This window comes from Ceratotherium simum, chromosome 16 (genome assembly GCF_057802395.1).
Source record: "Ceratotherium simum simum isolate JZ-2026a chromosome 16, ASM5780239v1, whole genome shotgun sequence".
Classification (NCBI taxonomy): domain Eukaryota; kingdom Metazoa; phylum Chordata; class Mammalia; order Perissodactyla; family Rhinocerotidae; genus Ceratotherium; species Ceratotherium simum.
In genome coordinates this window covers 56,551,439-56,573,473 of record NC_141915.1, presented here as the reverse complement: position 1 = coordinate 56,573,473, position 22,035 = coordinate 56,551,439, and the positions used below count along the sequence as shown (strand labels likewise).

General features: G+C 43.8%; 1 protein-coding gene across 2 annotated transcripts; it reads right to left on the bottom strand.

The window, feature by feature from the left end:
- Position 1: 1 nt before the first annotated feature.
- Positions 2-22,021, bottom strand: TEN1 (TEN1 subunit of CST complex). Of its 2 annotated transcripts, none has more exons than XM_087441647.1 (4): positions 21,811-22,021; positions 12,302-12,398; positions 7,617-7,774; positions 2-442 (listed from the first exon to the last, which is right to left on the bottom strand). In XM_087441647.1, exons 2-4 carry the CDS (start codon positions 12,391-12,393, stop codon positions 321-323), a joined length of 372 nt encoding a protein of 123 aa, XP_087297773.1. In that variant the 5' UTR covers positions 12,394-12,398; positions 21,811-22,021; the 3' UTR covers positions 2-320. The 2 variants fall into 2 exon arrangements, with proteins under 2 accessions (XP_087297773.1, XP_087297774.1); XM_087441648.1 differs by having other exon boundaries at positions 12,302-12,435; positions 21,811-22,016.
- Positions 22,022-22,035: the final 14 nt, after the last annotated feature.

Below are 22,035 nucleotides of genomic sequence, written 5' to 3'. Positions count from 1 at the left end.
GTCTCGTTGCTGGGGCCTTTATTCACGAGGACTTTCTGGAACCCTCCATGACCCCACACGAGGCACAGCCTCCAGTGCCCCAGAGCCTGGCCTCCTGTGGTCTCCTGGTGGGGGGAGGGAATCAGACTTTGGCACTTGCTCTCTGGGCTTTCATTTCTGGGACAATCCCAAATTAATAACCCCTCCTCTTCCCTCTGGCTCCAAAAAAGGCTGTCACTCCAGGGAAGCTCCTGCGTCCTCTCTGCAGCAGCTCTGGCATCTCCAGTTGGCTTGGCCCCAGGAGCAGGTTGGATGCGGGGGTTGCCAGGAGTTGCCATTTCCTACTGGCTGCTGTCCCTCTCTCGCTGGTACATCCTCTGCTCCTGGATGGCTTGTTCTAACAAGGGTAGATTCATTCCTTCCACACAAGTCAGCACCCGGGCCTTCACCACGAAACCTCCGTCTGAAAGACACAAACAGCAAGGCCCTAGCAGTGATTGACCGAGTGTCAGCAACAAACTCTACAGATGCATTCCAGCTGTTTCTCCTCGACTTGTTCTCAGTCCTGAGTTTTAACAGGATGCTTGACAGGGTGCAGACAAGGATGGCATCTAGGATGTTGGCAATTTGTCCCCTTGGGCCTCAGAACTGTGGGCCTGTCATGCACTACAGGCACATGTCTGCAACTTAGGGGGTAGCCCGAAAATTCCACTTCTCCATGGAGGAAGGGCCAGAAAGAGGCACCCTCTGCTTCCCTCTTTTGTCATCTTAATTCCTGCCACCTTCTCTGTAGGTCCCAATTCCCCGGGGTTGAGGAGGGGTCTCAATCACCATCCTAGGTCTCCATTTGTGTCAAGGGAAGAGCACCTTTGGAATCCTGGGACCCACTGGCATTGGAAATTGTGGCAAGGAGAACCCCATATATTTTTGTGTGTGTGTGTGAGGAAGATCAGCCCTGAGCTAACATCCAGGCCAATCCTTCTCTTTTTGCTGAGGAAGACTGGCCCTGGGCTAACATCTGTGCCTATCTTTCTCCACTTTACGTGGGATGCCGCCACAGCATGGCCTGACAAGCTGTGCATTGGTGCACGCCCGGGATCTGAACCCGGGCCGCCAGCAGCGGAGCACGCGCACTTAACCACTACGGCATGGGGCCGGCCCCGAGAACCCCATATTTAATACATCCAAGGGGAGAGTATGGCCTTATAGAAGGAAGTCATCCCACCCTGCACGAGGGGCTGGGGGGACTTCTGGCAGATGCTGTGGTGCCCTGATGCGTTATGGAAAGGTTTGTCAACGTTCAGGTGACATCAAACAGGAAAGACATCTCTGGGGTTTGCCCTAATCTTTTTTTATTTTTTCACTCATTTTCTCTGTGCTCTCTGGGCACATCGATGAAGACAATCAATGTTCTAGGACATTATCCTGTCTTCTTTTGATGCCGTTTTAAGATAGGGGCTCTCTGGTTAGGTAAAGTCCGCGCCTAGCCTTCCTTCTAGTCTAGGCCATTTTATTGATTCAACACAGCCTGGGGGTGGAATTCAGAGTGTCAGATTGTCTAGATTCCAGCCTTCAATGTGGGAAGATGAACTTGTTTGAGATATGAGGTTGCCTGTGTGTCATCTGCTTCTGCCAGCCCCAGTGCTGGGCCGCAGAGACTGCACAGGCTACAGTGGAATGGACTGTGATAATATCTGGATCTGCCGACCAGTGTAGACTGTTGATTCTCATCACTCAGGACTCTTCTGGAATAGCTGGGTTGTCCATACTGATCAATCAAAAAGGACATTTGACTAAACTTCACTTGGCAGTGAGAGGCTTACACCTTTTCTGCTGGCACACGTAGCCGTAAAGAGTTTTCACAGAGCATGGGGCCAGCCTGGTGGCGCAGCGGTTAAGTGCTCACACTCTGTTTCAGTGGCCGGGGGTTCACGGGTTCAGATCCCGGGCACGCACTGATGCACCACTTGGCAAGCCATGCTGTGGTGGCATCCCATATGAAGTAGAGGAAGATGGGCACGGATGTTAGCCCAGGGCCAGTCTTCCTCAGCAAAAGAGGAGGATTGGCATCAGATGTTAGCTCAGGGCTGATCTTCCTCACAAAAAAAGAAAAAAAAAAAGAGTTTTCACAGAGCAGCTGCACGTGTTCAGGACGACACGGGGGAAGCAAGGACAAAATCAGAGCTCTCTTAACTCACAGTTAAACATCTCGAAATAGGATCCTATGCCAAATGTTTCCAAACTTCTTCCTGTATGAATATTTTCTTAGTTATTTGACTTAATTTCACAGAACTTTCTTTGCATTAATGCCTATCAGCTCTTTCCTCCCCACAGGCTGGGAAAACTCTCCCTTCCAGATTTATATAGTGGAACATGTTGTTTCTCCCTGTGAATGAAAAAAGTTATTAAATATGGAAGTGGGCTTTAGAAATAATCACAGGGACAAACTGGGCAATTCTGTTAGTCCATCTGCGAAATGTCTGTGTAAACGGAATGAAAAGAACACTGTTTGAAGAAGTGCTGCAGGGGAGGGGGAACGGTTTATGAACAAGACAGCTAGGGAAACAGTCGTTTAGGGGAATTGCTTCTTGCAAAGTTACAAAGAGCCTAGAGAAAAGAAGGGACTGAGTTACAAAGAGCAGTCAGAACACAGTGGGTCGAGGTGTGAGTAGGAGGTAACAAGGGGTAAAATGGAGAAAACATCTTCTTTTAGGCAGTTTGTGAAGGGAGGAGGGGCACAGCTAGGTAGGGATATAGAGCAGAAGATGACATTATTATTGTTATTATTATTTTAATATCGAAGAGGCTTGAGTGCTTTATATGCTGAGAGAGAAGAACCAGTGGTAAGGATTCAGTGGAGAGAGGAAAGTCCTGTGGCAGTACAAGCCGTGGATCACAGCACTGGGGCTATGCCCCAGGCAGGAGGGACCTTTCTCCTCCCTGCAGACTGGAGGAAAGCAGCTACTGATGGGTGTGGCTGCATATAATTTCAGGAGGAAGGACCACTGCTGTGGCCTCAACTTTACCTGGGATGTAGGAGGTGAGGTTTTGCTGAAAGGGACAGGGGAGGTGATGAAGTAGGGGATCTTGTGTGATAGATGAATGCCTGAAATAGCTGTTGTGGGTGCTGGGAGAGGGGCTGACCGGGACACGTGGAAGGATTTCTAGGCAGCACGGAGGGCCCCAGTGAGAGAAGAGAACTTGAAATCACTGTGCTAGGAATCCAAGGAGCTTTGTGAACTTTCTCCATCAATAGTGGGACCTGTGACGGTGGAGGTTGGGGTTTGACAAGAGATTCTCACATATCGAGGTATATGGGGTAACTATTCGGGTTCAAAACTGATTCGGCTTGAACTAAAAAGCCTGACTTATGGCCTATCAAACATACATTGTACCCTGCTTAACCATTAAAGAATGCACTCTCTTAAGATAAGAATGCATAGGTCCCCCCATGCCCTATTGGTAACACCCTATTGTTAACATCACGGGTGGGGAGGGTCATGTTGACCTGCTAATTTGCAGCTGAATACCTTTTGAAATTTTGATGAAAATGTATCCTGGCTGTGTTTAATGTGTGTTCTTTGTTCTAAAAAGATATAAGACTGGACTGGAAACCATGCTTCTCTGGAACACTTTCTAAGGCCTTCCTGCATTATAATCCTCACTCTGGCTCAAGTAAACTCACCTTATTTCTTTTATCTATAGAATGGTCATCGGTTATTTTGCATCGACAGGTTTCATCAGGCAGGAATGATGGAAGGCAAGAGATTGAAACTTCTGCCAGGAAAGTGGTTGAAATGATAGTGAGGTCCGGTTGGTGGGAAGGAAAACAAATGGGAGAGAGAAGGTGGGAGAAAATAGAGGAGTCCAGAGTCCGTGGGTCTTGATGGGGATGAAGAAGGAGAGAGCGGAAGGATGCCGAGGGTGGAACTGCTGCAGTTTCAGGGAGCAGAGGTGGGGCAGTTCTGTGGCGATGGGTGTGGGAGGCAGAAGTGGGGCAGCAGCGCGTGGTGGCAGAACTGGCCTGCCGCAGAGGAGGAGAAAGGTGTCCACTGACAAACCTGAAGAGCCAGCAGGATTCCGGCCCCACATTGGGAGGGTGGCAGGGGAACTGCTCTCCTCTGAAAAAGCCGTGTTTCAGGCAAGTCCCAGAGAAGGCAAGAGCATAATAAAGAGGCTTGAAGATGGAGAAGCAAAGATTCCAGAGGACACAACAGGCAGGCTTAGGAGGGCACCAGGGTGGGATTTATGGTGAGAGCTCTGGAGCAGCCTCCCACTGCAGGTAGTAACCTTCAGCCTGGGAGTTCTATTAGGGACCTGGAGCAGAGCTGGGGAAAGGCTGGGCTCCAACACCTTAGGTCCTGGAGAGGACACCCTCGGGCCCTAGGATGATGCCCAAAGGTGTCAGAGCCAGCGAGTTTCTGCACACAGCTGGCATTTTTTCACCGTTTTGGCCTCCTCAGCTAGCTCTATGTGCCAAAATTTTACCAAGGTGTCTTTAGGTGGCCTCTTGTCTGTCCTCATAACTGCCAACCTTGCCACAGCGCAGGGCCCCTGTCTGGTTGACCTTTGTGTCCCCAGGACTTAGGACCCGGCCAGACATGCAGAGAGGGAGGTGTGAAAGCAGCCATGCTGTGCCCAGGCTAAAGGGCAGTGGCCACTTCCAGGCTCAGCCCACACTCTGCCCCTCCCTCCTCGTCGTCGTCGTCTTTCCTGTGTCAGCTGCAATTGATAAGCACATATTACTTAGAAATTGGAAACTGAGGGAAAAAAATTTTTTAAGAAAGAAAAAAAAATACAAATTGTGAAGAAAATAATATGTGTGGTAACAAGAAGTGGTAAACCAGCCAGAGCCTACGAAGAACGCTGCTTGATCTGAGACTTGATCAGGTTTTCTATTTTTTTCTTTTTTTTGGGGGGGGGAAGGCATCAGAGTGGTGCCTTCCCAGTGCGTCCCAGCGGAGGCATGTGCCGGATTGTTCTGCATATGGTAATGTGTGGTTTGCTCAGGTGGGCCCAGGTGTTCTTGGGGTCATGATCCCTGCACCACAACGTTTCCGTCGACCTTCCACCTAATGATTTTAGCAGCCAGTGATAATGATCGCTGCCTGGATTTACGATTTCATCAGGGCTTGTAAAGAGGTGACTTTTGAATTTAATCATTTCTCCTGCATTTATTCACTGTGGGTCATCTCTAAAGAACCTTCCCTCATCAAACACATGGTTTCCCTGAAATATAATCCATTCAGAAAAAGACAGGATAGATTCAAGGGCAAGAGGAGGTTTAACGCAACCAGGAGGAAGCAATCAATCCATTCCAGACCCAAGTCCTCCAATAAATGGCATTAAGAAAAAAAAGAAAAAAGGAAGACAACTGTTACCGAGACTCGGGATATGTAACCCAAACCCAATGTATGGACTTTGTTTTGATCCTGATTTGAACTAACAAATGGTAAAAAGCCATTTTTGGGGGTGTGTGGGGGGATTGAAAATGAGATAAAGTATTAGATTACATTAAGGCAAAGCTATTAATTTTGTTGAGCGTAATTGTGGTAATGTTAGATTGTGGTAATGAAATGATGTCAGATTTGCTCTAAAATACACCAGCACAATAAATAAACACGGGCGGTGGTGACACAGAACAGTGGAATGTGGGCCACCGCAGAATCTGGGTGATGGATACACAGAGGCTAAGTCTACCATTCTACTTTTGTGCATGTTTGATTTGAAAACATTAAATTAAAAAATTATATGGGTTGAATTTATACTTTCAAGTTTTTTCCAATTTCTTTCCACATGTAATTTTAAATGTCCACTCCAGGTCCTGCTCTCGTCCTGGCCTGCTGTCCCACCTTACTTTCAACCCCTCTCTGTATTTGCAATCGAGACTTAGAGTTCCAGACATTGGGCAGTGGGTTCCTGAGAGCTCCCAGGACTAACCGCAGGGCCCAGGAGGGCAGGAGAAAGCCTCAGGTGACTTGGGCTCTAGTCAAGGTGGAAATCATTTATGCAAAGGCTCTTTGTCCCCCTTTTCACTCCTCCTCCTGATACCTCTCTCAAATTGATTATGAAGGCAGGAACTCTGTGAGCTCAAAGGCTTAACCCTGAATAAATATTAACTTTCATATTAAATCAAATATAATTAAAGTGAGCACCATTTAATTACATTTTTTTTCTAGTGCATTTCATCCAAAGTTAAAAACCACTGTGACTTTTGGAAAGTAAGTTGGTTGTGTAAATCAAGAAACATGAATGTTCGTATCCCTTAAGGGAGCAATTCTATTCTTAGGAAACTACCCTAAAGAAATAATCAGGGGGCCGGCTCCGTGGCTTAGCGGTTAAGTGCGCGCGCTCTGATGCTGGCGGCCCAGGTTCGGATCCCAGGCACGCCCCAAGGCACCACTTCTCCGTCCAACCCGAGGCCTAGTCCCACGTACAGCAACTAGAAGGATGTGAACCTATGACATACAACTATCTACTGGGGCTTTGGGGGGAAAAAAATGAATAAATAAAATCTTAAAAAAAAAAAAAAAGAAAGAATCAGAAAATGGACAAAGATTAGCACACAAGGATATTAAGCAGCATTTTTAATAGATAGATAGATTTTTTTTTTAACCTTTTTTCCCTTCTGGCTATAAAAGCAATACATTTTCATTATAAAATGCTAATAAAAGTAAAAGGAATCCCACAGTCCCACCATCTAGAAATAACTACTATTAACATTTTGGTAAATAATCTTTCAAACTTTTATGTATATAAAAAATGTACATTAAACAAAAATGAGGTCATACGATACATATTGTTTTGTAAACTGCTTTTTCTTAGTAAGATATTGTGAACACATTTTCAATGTCCATTGATATAAATTTATAACACCATTTTTAATGGCTGCATAATATTCTATTAATAGACTGAATATACTCTAGTTTCTTTAACCAGTAAATGTATGGTGTGTTAATAAAAGCAAAAAATGGAAACAACATAAATGTCCAATGGCCATGTGAATTAGGATACACATCCAATCTGTAAAATGTTAAATAGCCATTAAACACTATATCTAGAAAAAATTTAAAGACATGAGGAAATGCCTATGATATAATGTTAAGCCAAAACAACCAGATACAACATTATATGGTATGAAATCAACCGTGTAAAAGAAAGTGGCCCAGGTTTTAAAGAGCAACCTTCAGCTCTCGATGTCAAGTTGCTTTTATTTCTTCCCTTGTGCTCTAGTTCTCTTAACCCTGACTTCCTGGGCTCTTATTCCAGCCCCATCCTCTCTGAGCCTGGGTTTTCTCATCTATAAAACAGCAATAATAAGACAGATTAAGGGCTGGTGGGCAGGTTCAAAAAGATTTAAGCAAACCACCTGGTACCAGGCCTGGCAGGTTGCAGGTCTTCAGAATTTAATGGTCTCTCTCCTCTCTTTCTCGCTTCCCCATGGCAGGTCCACTCTGAGCCCAATCACGTCTGTTTCCCACGAGTTCTTGAACTTGTGGGCTGATTTCGAAGGAGGGTTAACCTCAATGAGGGACTCCTAGTTGGGTCACAAGCCACGCCCAGTCCTAACTGAGTCACCCAAAAGATGACGAACTCAGGACCCAGAGTGGAAAACGGTGTGTGAGGTCATGACTTACCCTTCTGGTGCTCCAGCTCCCCAAGGACAGTGTACAGGGAGCCCACCTGGGCTTGGAACGGCTCCACCAGCTTGGTACAGATGAGGATCTGGTGCTGGTCAGATCCCTGCTGAGCCATCAGGGTCACTCGGGACTGGGTCATGTCGTAGAGGCACAACCTGGAGGTCAGGGGAAGTGCGATCATTTCTATCCATGGACAGAACCACCACAAAACTCAAAAGGTTTTGGGAGGCCAATAAATCCAAGGGAAAATGTTCAGCCTTACTCTGATCAGAGAAATAAAAATGGCAGCAATAAATTAGACAATTTTTTTTCAGTCTACATGTTGAGGTATAAATTGCATGCATTAAAAGGCACCTGTTTGATGAGGATTGACAAAAGTATACACTTGTGTAACCACCACTCCGGCCAAGACTTAGTACATTTCTATCACCCCAAAAAGTTCCCTTGTGCCTCTCTGAGGTCTATCTCCTCATCCTCCCACCACAGGCAAGCACTGATCTGCTTTTAGTCTCTACAGATGAGTTTTCCTACTCAAGCACCTCATATAAATGAAATCATAACAGCATGCATTCTTTCGTGTCTAGCTTCTTTCACTCAGCCTAATAGTTTTGAGATTCCTTTATGGTGCTGGGTAAATCAGTAGTTTGTGCCTTGTTATTGCTCAGTAGTGCAGTAGTAATAAACAAATTATTTATCCATTCACCAGTTGATTTGGTTTGCTTCCAGTTGGCTATCATGAATAAGCTGGTATGAACTTTGCATACAAGTCTTTGTGTTGATATATGTTTTTACTTCTCTTGAGTAAATACCCAGGTGGGATTGCTGAGTTATATGGTCAACCTGTCTGTTTAACTCTAAAGGAAATTACCAAATTATTTTTCAAAGTGGCTGTGCCATTTTATACTCCCATTAGCAACGTATGAGGGCTCTAGTTGCCCCACATCCTCACAGCACTTGGTATGGTCAGTCTTTTGAATTTTAGCCACTCTAGGGGCATGAAATACCATATCATCGTGGGTTTAATTTGCATTTCCCTGGTGACTAATGATGTTAAGCATCTTTTCACGTGCTTATTGGCCATTTGTATATATCTTTAAAAATTGTTATATGCTTTATTATTTACTTTTTGTATGATTGCTAACTGTTATGTACACCTTCTTTTGTGAAGTGTTCGTTCAAGTCTTTTGCCCTCTCCCCTTTTTAACAATCTGCTACATATGCTTTTTCCCGCCAGTTTTATTATTTATTTATTTATTTTGTGTGAGGAAGATCAGCCCTGAGCTAACAGCCATGCCAATCCTCCTCTTTTTGCTGAGGAAGACCAGCCCTGAGCTAACATCTATTGCCAATCCTCCTCCTTTTTTTCCCTTTTCCTCCCAAAGCCCCAGTAGACAGTTGTATGTCATAGCTGCACATCCTTCTACTTGCTGTATGTGGGACGCCACCTCAGCGTGGCCGGACAAGCGGTGCGTTGGTGCGCGCCCGGGATCCGAACCCGGGCTGCCAGTAGTGGAGCGTGTGCACTTAACCGCTAAGCCACAGTGCCAGCCCCCCCTCCAGTTTTATTGAGGTATAATTGAAGTACAATAAACTACACATATGTAAGGTACACTCCTTGACATTTAACATTGTATACACTTGAGAAACCATCAGCACAATTAAGATAATGAATATATTTTTTCATCACCCTGAAAAGTTCCCTCTTGTCGTTTTGTAATCCTCCTACCCTCCCATCCATGCAACCCCACTGATCTGCCTTTTTACACTATAGATTACATTGCATTTTCTAGACTTTTATATACATGGAACCATGCATGTAATTTATTTTGGTCTGATTTCTTTAGTATATTTGAGATTGATCCACATTGTTGCATGTTGCAGTAGTTCATTCCTTTTTATTGCTGAGTAGTATTCCATGTATGGATACACCACAATTTGTTTATTCATTCATCCAGATGGACATTTGGGATGCTTCCATTTTCTGGCTATTACAAAGAAAGCTGCTATGAATATTCATGGACAAGTCTTTGTGTAGACATATGCTTTCATTTCTCTTGGGAAATACCTAGGAATAGAATGGCTGGATCAGGGGCCGGCCCAGTGGCATAGAGGTTAACTTTCTGTGCTCCACTTCAGCGGCCTGGGGTTCACGGGTTTGGATCCCGGGCGTGGACTCATCCCATACACTGCTCATCAAGCCATGTTATGGTGGCACCCCACATATAAAATAGAGGAAGATTGGCACAGATGTTAGCTCGGGGCCAATCTTCCTCACCAAAAAAAAAAAATTGCTGGATCACATGGTAGATATATGTTTAGCTTTTTCAGCGAGTGCCAAACTGTTTTCCAAAATAGTTGTGCCATTTTACATTCCCACCAGGAGGGTATAAGAGTTCCGGTTGTTCCACACCCTCATCAGCATTTAGTATTGTCAGTCTTTTTATTATTTTTGTGTGTGTGTGAGGAAGGATGTGAGCCCTGAGCTAACATCCATGCCAATCCTCCTCTTTTTGCTGAGGAAGACTGGCCTTGGGCTAACATCTGTTCCTATCTTCCTCCACTTTATATGGGACGCCGCCACAGCATGGCCTGACAAGTGGTGCATCGGTGTGCGCCCAGGATCTGAACCCGGGCCGCCAGCAGTGGAGCACGTGCACTTAACCACTACGCTATGGGGCCAGCCCCTGTCAGTCTTTTTAAATTTAGCCACTCTTGTGGGTGTGTAGGAGTATCTCATTGTGGTTTTAATTTGAATTTCCCTAATGAATAATGATGTTGAACAAATTTTCATGTGTTTACCTGCCATCCATATATCTTCTTTGGCAGTGTCTGTTCAAATCCTTTGCCTATTTTAAAATTAAGTTTTCGTCTTCCTGTCATTGAGTCGTATGAGTTCTTTGTATATTCTAGATACAAATCATTTGTTATACACACACATCACATATTTTCTCCCAGTTTGTGGCTTGCCTTTTAGTTTTCTTAATAGTATCTTTTGATGAGCAGAAGCTTTTAATTTTGTTGAGGTCCAATTTATACATTATTTTTCTTTTATGGTTTTTGCTTTCTGTGACTTATCTAAGAAATCTTTGCCTATCTCAAGGTTGTAAAGATTTTCTCCTGTTCTCTTCTAAACATTTTATAATTAGCTTGTACATCTATGACCCAGTCCAAATGATTATTTTTTTGTATGCTGTGAGGTAGGGATCAAGGTGTTTTTTCACCTCCATAAGAATATCTACTTGTTCCAGCATCATTTGTTGAAATGACTGTCCTTTCCCCACTCAATTACATTGATGTCTTTGTCAAAAATCAATAGATTTTGGTTAAATAAATAGATTATGGTTAAATAAGTTAATGGTATATCTATGCAATGAAATAAAATGGAGCTATTTAAAGTGATAATATAGATCTACATATCTGGCATGGAACTAGGTCTATGATACACAGTTAAGAAAGTAAATAAATAAATGGTACAATATAGTACCTCATATATAATATGATCTCAGCTAGGTTAAAATATTTCTACATGTACGTACATGTATGTCTCCAAGATGGTCCCCAATGATTCTTATCTCCTGGTATTCCCCACTTTGTGTAGTCCCCTACCATCCTGATTAATGTCAACCTGTGTAACCCTCAGGATATTGCAGAAATGACTGAGAGGGACTTCCGAGGTTAGGTCATAAAAGGCATTGTGGCTTTTTCTTTCCTCTGTCTGTTAGATTAGATCACTCATTCTAGGGAAAGCCAGCTGCCATGTTATGAGGATCCTCAAGTAGCCCTTAAGAAAAATCTACCTTGTGAGGAACTGAGTCTTCCTGACAACAGCCAGCATTAACTTGCCAAACATATGAATGAGTCACCTTGGGAGCTCCTCCAGTCACTTTGGGAGCAGATCCTCTAGGCCCAAGCCAGCCTTCAGATGTTGGCAGCCCTGGCCAACATCTTGACTGTAATCTTATAAGTAAATCTGAGCCAGAACCACCCAACTAAGCCATTCCCAAATTCCTGACCCACAGTAACTATGAAATAATAAGCATTTGTTGTCATTTTAAGCCACTAAATTTGGGAGTAATTTGTTACACAGCAATATGCAACTAACGCAGTATACATGTACATACATGTATTGTGTGTATATACACCCACCCACATATACATATATACATACACACACACATGAAAACGTGTGTAAAGTAATCACCAAAAGGTTAGCAGTGGTTGTCCAGACAGTGGGATTACAGGTGATTTTTGCTTGCTCTCTTTTTTTTGTGTGTGTGTGGAAGATCAGCCCTAAGCTAACATCCAATGCCACACCTCCTCTTTCTTGGAGAGGAAGATTGGCCCTGGGCTAACATCTGTGCCCATCTTCTCTACTTTATACGGGACGCCACCACAGCATGGCTTGATAAGCGGTGTGTCGATGTGCCCCTAGGACCTGAACCTGCGAACCCCAGGCCTCTGCAGAGGAGTGCTGGCATTTAACTGCTACGCCACCAGGCCAGCCCCCTTACTTGCTATCTTTACACCTTTATGGACAGTCTATATTTTTCACAATGAATACATATTGACTTTTTAGCATTTTAAAAATAGACAAAATTATAATAAAACCATTTTAATTGTTTTTTTAGGGGGGAAAGCCATTGCAAGATTCCCCTACCAGGTGAAAAAATAGCTATTCTCACCTGCCGAATGTTCTCAGTGTGCCCCCGTCAGGAACTTGGCCGGCACTGACCTCCCAGGGGAAGTAATAGATCCCAGGTTTGGGCAGCACCATTGTTCCTATAGCCAAATAGTTGAGAAGGATTTTTGAAGTTTCCTGACAAAGCAAGCAGACCACGAGACGGAGATTAGCAGATGCCAGAGACCAGCAACATCTGAAAGGCTAGTTCCAGTGGGTGGTGTTTTAAAATTAAAAGAAAATTTTTTTGATAGGTTATACATTCACATATTTTATTTATTTATTTATTTATTTATTTATTTTTTTTAAGATTTTATTTATTTTATTTTTTCCCCCCAAAGCCCCAGTGGATAGTTGTACGTCGTAGCTGCACATCCTTCTAGTTGCTGCATGCGGGACTCGGCCTCAGGATGAACGGAGAAGTGGTGCCTCGATGTGCACCCGGGATCCGAACCCCGGACCACCAGCATCGCAGCGTGCGCACTTAACCACCAAGCCACAGGGCCGGCCCCATTCACATATTTTAGAAAACAAAACAATATGCAAAAAAATCTATGTGAAAAAATATTGTTCCCACTCCAATCTCTATGCAACCCATTTCCTCCCCAAGCCCCTAAAGCAGGGTCTGTAAAAGGGCAGACAGTAACATACAACCTCCGTCACAGCCACTGAACTCCACCCTCACAGTAGGAAAACACTCACAGGCAGTACACAAGCAAATGAGCACGGCTGTTCCTTCAAACTTGGTTTACAGAAACATGTGATGAGCTGGATTGGCCCCTGCTGATGTTTGCCAATCGCTGCCCTATAGAGGAAGCCATTTTCATAAATTTCTTATGTATCCTTTCATTATGCAAATAAAAACAAATGTGAGTATATATTTATTTTTCCTCTGTGCTATAGTATACATACTGTTCTGCATCTTGACTTTCTTCACTCTCTCTCTCTCTACAGACATATTTTTTTTGGTGAGGAAGATGAGCCCTGAGCTAATATCTGTTGCCAATCCTCCTCTTTTTGCTGAGGAAGATTGGCCCTGGGCGAACATCTGTGCCCATCTTCCTCCACTTTGTATGTGGGACACCTGCCATGCATGGCTTGATAAGCAGTGGGTAGCTCTGCACCCAGGATCTGAACCTGCAAACACTGGGCCACTGACACAGAGCACACAAACTTAACCACTATGCCACTGGCCCACCCTACACTCAATATGTTTTATTTTTTATTTTTTTTGTGAGGAAGATCAGCCCTGAGCTAATATCCACGCTAATCCTCCTCTTTTTGCTGAGGAAGACCAGCCCCGGGCTAACGTCCGTGCCCATCTTCCTCTACTTTATATGGGACGCCACCACAGCGTGGCTTGACAAGCGGTACATCGGTGTGCGCCCAGGATCCGAACCTTCGAACCCTCGGGCCACCGAAGAAGAGCACACGCACTTAACCGCTATGCCACCAGGCTGGCCCCACACACTCAATATGTTTTGATACTCTTTCAGAGTTGTACATAAAGGGAGACTTCATGTTCTTTAGAATAACGTTTATTTTAGAATAGTTTTAGATTTATAAAAAAAATTTTGCAAAGATGGTGTGGAGAGTTCCTATATACATAGGAACGTCCATTTTTTCCCTATAATTAACATCTTACATTAGTATGATACATTTGTCACAATTAAGGAACCGTATTTAGAAGTTATTACTAATTCAACTCAACTCCATACTTTATTTCAATTTAATGAGTTTTTCTCTAACATCTCCTTTCTGTTCCAGGGTCCCCTCTAAGATACCACATTACATTTAGTTGTCATGTCTCCTTAGACTCCTCTGGGCTGTGACAGTTTCTCATTCTTTCCTTGTTTTTGATGACCTTGACAGTTTTGAAGTATACCGGCCAGGTATTTTGTAGAATGACCTTCAATTTGGGTTTGTCTGATGTTTTTCTCACGGTTAGACTGAGGTCATGGGGTTTTGTTAATATTTTAAAAAAGAAAAAGAGAAGACTGGTTAAAAAAGTTAAATGTAATAACAATGCAATGGACACTCAACAGGCTTTTCAAGAAAATGAGGCATTATATGCACTCATATGGCAAGATCTGCAAGATATACTATCAAGAAAAAAAGTAAGGAGCTGGTGTGTACATATATGTTCATTTGTATGTGTGTGTGTATGTGAGAGAGAGAGAACACTCCATAACATGAGGAGCCACTTGTAGAAAATTATTCAGGAATAATTACTCAATGACAAAGGAAACCTGAAGGTGACAGCCTTCAACTATTTCTTGATAGGACAAGGAAGTGGAGATATGAACAAAGAAAATGGTAATTAAATAATCCCAAGTAAGATCCTTACAGAAACCAGATGATCAGCTTTAGTCCAGAAGTTTAACGTAACCTAGAATTTTGCACAGTTGGTTTCAGTACCCTCTAACGAGGAGGTCATCAGGCAGTGCTATCAGTCAACGTTCAATGGTCATTTCAAGACAGTGTGACCAGAACAAGTTTGGCTGGTGCAACGCAAGAGCAAGTGGCCAGGGCCGGCCCCATGGCTTAGCGGTTAAGTGCACGCGCTCTGCTGCTGGCGGCCCGGGTTCGGATCCAGGGCGCGCACCGACGCACCGCTTCTCTGGCCATGCTGAGGCCACGTCCCACATACAGCAACTAGAAGGATGTGCAGCTATGACATACAACTATCTACTGGGGCTTTGGGGGAAAAATAAATAAATAAATAAATAAATAAATAAAAAAAAGAGCAAGTGGCCAAGGCCCAGTCCTCTTCCCCTAAGGGCACATGTTCTGCATCACTGCACCAGAGAGTAGAGCTGTTTCTGTCGCCAGAAATGAGACAGCCCCCTAATCATCTTTGGCATGAGAGAGAAGCAAAAAAAAAAAACCAAATAAATCAACAACCAAAAAACAGCCAAGAGGTTGTAGTGGTTCCTGTTTAGATGGGTCCTCGGGAGGGAGAGGAAATAGGAACAGGCACAGGTGGATGATGTTTTAACCAGAACCAAGTCTTGTGGCTTTAATACCACCTCTAATCAACCCCACCCCCACCCCCACCCCCGTCCCTGAGAGCACCACTGTCTTCCATCTGCTCAAGCCCAGGAGTCACCCTCGATGTCCCCCTTTCTCTCATGCTCTCATCCAATCCATCACAAATTTCTGTCAGTTCTACCTCAAAATACATATTGAATCTACACACTTCACTCTATCTCTGTGGTCACCACCCCGGTCTAAGCCTTCATCAGCTTTACAACGGGTCTCTTTGTTTCCACTCTTTTCCTTCCACAGTCCACTCTCTTCATAACAACCAGAGCAATATTTTAAAATAGAAAATATGCCATGGGGAGTATTTTTTGCCAAAACCTCAAGCCTGAATCTCATAAAGCCTCTAGATCTAACCAACAACTTACAGAAAATTAGAAACAAAGGAACATGTTAAAGACACCATAGGGATGGTAAAATCCAGATTGTGGGAAATTCAACTCAAACAGTGACCTAGCTTTTTCAACAAATAAATTGAAGAAAAAAACAATGTATAGTGGAAACCTATACATTGAGATACTTAAGATTCCTACCAACCAACTGCAATGTGTGGGTTTTGTTTGGACCTTGAACAAACCAACTGTAGACAACTTTTTATGAAACAACTGGGGAAATTTGAATATTGATTGGATCTGTGATGACAATAGGAATTTTTGTTAATATTCCCAAGTGTGATAATGGTATTGTGATTGTGTTAAAAATAGTTTAAAGATGCATACTGAAAGTACTTCTGGGTGATATGATAGGGGATTTGCTTAAAATCAATGTGTTGGGGGAGTGGGTGGAGGTATAGTTGATAATTGTTGAACCTGGGTGAAGAGTATGTGGTTTATTGTATTATTCCTTTTAACTTTGCACATGTTTGAAAATTCCCATCAGAAAATATTTAAAAATATAAATCAGATCACATAAACCTATTGAAAATGTATTAAAGGCTTCCTATCGTAACCATTAAAACTGAAAGTCCTTATGTTACCGAACCCAAACACAGGTTCGTTTACCTACTGCATAGTAGGGCCAATAAAGAAAAAACCTGAAACACCAGGCTTGTGGCAAGGAAAGAGGTTTACTATCCAAAGGCAGCCAGACAAGGAGATGGGAGTGAGTTAGAACTCAGATCCACCTGCTCAAAGGGAAAAAGGTGGGAGTTTTTATTTGGGGTTTTAGGGAGGGGAGGGAGAGCATGTGTTGAAGTTTTAGGTAGAGGAGGGGGAGCATGTGCTGGGGTTTTAGGTAGGGGAGGGAGAGCATGTAGCCTTGCTGGTTGGCACCTTTCCACCAGCCTGTGTTTGGCCTTGAAGACTGAATTTCTTTTCCCTTGACTGTCTGGACTCTTTTGGTTAGTTTTCATCTTCAGCCTGCGTTTGGCCTTGTGAGGCTGAATCTTAATGTCTGGACCTTGACTTTCTGGGAAAGACAGCTCACTCAAATACTAAGGAGGGACAGAAAGACCTGATTAGTTTTATACAACAGTTGCTTACACTGAGTATGCACAGCTGCAGTTAGCAAAGCTTATCTCAAAGTTTTCATTCTCTTCTTCTAGTCCAGGGAAGATTTTTTAACTTCTTTGTGCTCGGTTTCACTTACGTTGGCCCATGCCACATTTGGTCTGCACCTGGCCTACCTTTCTGCCCTTGCTTGCCATCACCCCTCCTCTAGCTCACCCTCACCCTCGGGACCTGCATGCTTGCTTTTCCTCAGACTTGAACAGTCTTCCCCAGACCTTCACATGGCTGGTTCTCTCTCCTTATTCAGGTCCCCGATCATCTACCTCCTCCTCAGTGAGGCCTTCCCTGCCCACCCTACCTAAAACGGCATCCTGCACCATCCCCAGCCACTCTATCTCCTCACCTTGACTCACTTTCTTCACTGCAGTTTACTAAATAATAGAATTTCCAATAGTGTTATTTGTTTACTTGTTTCATGTCTATGTCTCCCACTAGATTATCAGCTCCACGAGGGCAGGGATTCTGCATTATTCCTCAGTGTATCCTTTGTGCCCAACACAGTGTCTGGGATGTTATTAAATATTTTTTGAATGGATGAATGTATTCAGAAAGAAGAGAGTGAAAACCAAAACCATCTACCCCAACACTCAGCCTAGACACAGAGAACCCAAACCACACCTGACTGCCTACATCAATGTGACTTTGTGGTCCTTTGCTTTCATTAGCACTTTGTATTCTTTCTGACCGTTCAGCCCAGGCAAATGGTTTGAACAACAGCCAGTTTGCCCACTGAGATTATTTGAGTTCCCTCACCTTGCCGTTTCCACCAATTTTCCACTGTTGTACAGTGGTTCTTACCAAATCCTTAATCAAGACACTGAATTGAAAGACCCGCCTTGAACCAAACTTCCAATTCTCAATAAATTCTGGCCTTACCTTCTCTCTGAGACACTGCCAAAGCTTTGCCAAGTAGTGTTTTCCCTTACCTGAGGAAGCAATCAACTCAGCTTGTGCCACCAACAGGTTGTGTTGGTGATATTTGGAAAGCCAGCTTTTGACAAGAGGAATACAATCCAAACACACTAGCCAAACTAAATATTTTAATGCCTGGGGGCATTACAAACAGCATCAGTAACAAGTGTCTTGCCCAGGTATATTGGAGCCTGAGACAAAATCAATAACAGTGATCTTGTCTTTATTTAAAATTTTGGTATTTTGTTCATTGCGGATTTTCTTGCATTGATTTTTTTTTAAATGTCACATTAAAATACTATTAACCTGGATTAGTTTTTTGGTGCTTCCTTAAATTGTGTCCAAGGGGAATGCCTCACTCATTTTACCCTATGCCCGCACTGTTACTAAAAATTGATGCAGTAAGGAACAGAGCATTAAGTGCATAGTTTCCTTGTTTGTTTGGTGAGGAAGAGTAGCCCTGAGCTAATACCGGTTGCCAATCTTCCTCTCTTTAAGGCCAGATGGGCTCATTCAGTGTTCCACTGGTATGACCACCAAGCAGCTACCTATATATGTTCCTTCTTTGGGGCTAGAGGATGTCATATCACATACAGAAGCCCTTAACAGTAGTCAAGCAGGAATAGCTTTATTAGATACTGAAACATCTTTAATGAGAAAGGCTGTCCTTCAAAATAGAATGGCCTTAGATATTCTTACAGCATCCCAAGTTGGTGTATATATATCATTCAAACTGAATGCTGTGTTTTTATATCTGATAAATCTTCCAATGTATCATCTCTGCTAAAGCACATGAGAAAAACAGGTGAATGCCTTAAACGATCCTACACCCAGTCTTGATTTGTTTAGCTGGCTCCCTTCCGGTATTGGTTTCCATTTGTGACCCGGATTGCAATTCCTATTTCTCTTACTCCGTGGAATTCTTGTATTAGTCAAAATATTCAAACTAATTACTGTTTTCTTTCTCAGTGTTGTAAGACTGGCATGCAAGCTAGAGTAATGATTGCTCAGTGATTTGAGATGGTTGATCGATCTTACAACCCTGGACAAACCTCCTTTTCTTATTTTTTTTTTTTTTTTATTTATTTTTTTTTTATTTTTCCCCCCCAAAGCCCCAGTGGATAGTTGTGTGTCGTAGCTGCACATCCTTCTAGTTGCTGTATGTGGGACTCGGCCTCAGGATGAACGGAGAAGTGGTGCCCCGATGCGCACCCGGGATCCGAACCCGGGCCACCAGCATCGCAGCGCGCGCACTCAACCACCAAGCCACAGGGCCGGCCCTCCTTTTCTTATTAAGGCTGTGCCTAAAAACTCATTTTTAAGCTAATCAAGTATTATATTATCTGTTCTATAATTGTTATAAACAATGTAACTATAGGAAGTCATGTAAAAGCACATGTGCAACGTTTGTGGGATAACCTAAAAATAACTGACAAATTACATAACCTATGAAACACTTCCCCTGCTAATATATACCTCTACGCTTGTCCACTATATCTGACTATTTCCCCCCAACGCAGATAACTGGGCAAATCAATAAAATAAAAGCCTAGCACCGGGCTGGCCCTGTGGCGTAGCAGTTAAGCGCGCGTGCTCCGCTGCTGGCAGCCTGGGTTTAGATTCCGGGCGGGCACCGACGCATCACTTGTCAGGCCATGCTGTGGCGGCATCCCACATAAAGTAGAGGAAGATGGGCACGGATGTTAGCTCAGGGCCAGTATTCCTCAGCAAAAAGAGGAGGATTGGCATGGATGTTAGCTCAGGCCTGATCTTCCTCATAAATAAATAAATAAATAAAAGCCTAGCACAGAGGGACATGAGGAACCCAGGGCAGGCAGCAACCACCCTGGCACCGAGTGACAATATTTTGATCAGCAATACTTTCTATCAAAAGATTGTTGATCAAAAGGGGAAAATGACAAGAGATTCTCACATATTCAGGTATATGGGGTAACTATTCGGGTTCAAAACTGATTTGGCTTGAACTAAAAAGCCTGACTTATGGCCTATCAAATATACATTGTACATCTGCTTAACCATCAAAGTAAAGAATGCAGTCTCTTAAGATAAGAATGCATACTTCCCCCCTACACCCTATTAGTAACACTCTCTTGGTAGGGCCCTATTGGTAACGCCCAGATTAGTCCCTTTCCTGACATCACAGGGGGTCATGTTGACCTGCTAATTTGCAACTGAATACCTTTTGAAATTTTGATGAAAACATATCCTGGCTGTGTTTAATGTATGTTCTTTGTTCTAAAAAGATATAGGACTGGACTGAAAACCATGCTTCTCCGGAACGCTTTCTAAGGCCTTCCCGGGTTATAATCCTCACTCTGGCTCAAGTAAACTCACCTTATTTCTCTTATCTATAGAATGGTCATCAGTTATTTTCCATCGAGAGTCTGAGCCCAGGATCTGAACCCGCAAACCCCGGGCCGCTGAAGCAGAGCACACGAACTTAACCACTACACCACCAGGCCAGCCCCAAGTGTGTAGTCTTAAAAAACGGGGGATTATTATGTTGTTTAAAGTTACAAAGGTAAATTAGGGAGAGATAAAGAAGGGGATGGTGAGGGGCTGACCCAGTGGTATAGTAGTTAAGCTTGCATGCTCTGCTTTGGCGGCCCAGAGTTCACAGGTTCAGATCTCGGATGTGGACATATGCACCGCTCGTCAAGCCATGCTGTGGTGGCATCCCACATACAAAAATAGAGGAAGATGGGCACAGATGTTAGCTCAGGGCTAATATTCCTCAGCAAGAAGAGGAAGATTGGCAGTGGATGTCAGCTCAGGGCCAATCTTCCTCACCAAAAAAAAAAAAAAAAGAAGAAGAAGGGGATGGTGTTGTGGGGGATCAGAATTGGCCACCCCAAAATGTGTCTCTTTGGCGTGAAGATTATTTGGGGCTAATAAGAATTATTACTTTAAAAAAAACTGCAGACATGAGAGAAGCCCTGCAAAGTAAAATTTACCCTTTGTAAGAGACATTTACATTTGTAAGGGAAATCTCCATCTATAAAGGTATCTCCCTCTCTGTACCAGGAAGAAGGGAGGGATGACCTTATCTCTAGACACTCTTATCGATGCGGAAGGCAAGGACTTAAATTTGTGTAATAACCTTACTCTTATTTACTGTGCTTTTCTGGTAATCTCCCATAACTGACTCCCCCCACCCTGCAACATCCTCCTTTGTCTTTAACTGAAGATGATATTTAAGATAAGAGCCCCTGCCATTTTGACGAGTTGCTCAGTTTTCCTGAGTCTCTCCCACGTATACATGTTTTGTTTGATTTTCTCCTATTATTCTGTCTCATGCCAATTTAATTCGTATCCCAACCAAAAAGACCCAGAGGGTAGAGGACTTGTCTTCCTCCCCTACAGTGTAGTGTTCTGTATCTTCATTATCATGGCATGAAGTCAAAAGGTAACTAAGATGAACGAATCAAGAAATAGCATACAAGTGTTTTACTTAGCAATTTTTTAGGAATCAGAACTAAAAACACAACTGATTAAAAGTGGCTGCCTCTGAGGAAAGGGAATTTTTGCTTCTCATTACAAATCCTCCTATTCTTCAAACGTGTGCATTTACCACTTTGATGACCACAATGATAATTATGAACACAAAAATATCTGGATTCCATGACCTCTATGCGCGCACATGTCCAGTTCGGTCACATTCTAAATCCACACCCACCCCATAAACAGGGAGGAGCGCCCGCAATCCCACACCCAGCTCAGCCCACGCCTCTACTAGCAAAGATGCCATTATCTTAAAAAAGGATAACTGGAGCCTCTCCCCAGTGGGACTTTTGTCCTCATTCTTTTTTTCTCCAATGTGGGAGGATTTGCGGACACCCTGCGACCTCTGCTAGCAACTACTCAAGGCCAACAGGTTCACAGCCCCCAAAACCTTGGATCTCCTTCCCACTCTCATTTCCGGGGAGGCCTTTGTGAGAGGGCCGGAAGTGGTAGGGCGTGCGAGTCCCATGGCGCAGGCGCAGTCCTCCTCAGCCGCGTTGTCCCGCCCCTTCCCAACCCCCTCGCCAACCTGTGTGGGCGTCGGGCGGCCTAGGGTTCCTTTTTTCCGGCCCGCGTGATCACGTGACGGGGGAGGGAGCGTTACCAAGGCCGCCTCGGTATTCAACTCGGTGCAATTTCTTGACCTTTTTCCAGAGTCCCCTCCTGGGGGGCCGCTCTGGGGTTCCTCTGGCCAAGAGCAAGGAAGTCGCCCGCTTCGCGTCCCGCGAAGCGCCCGCGGGGCCGCGCGGGTGCC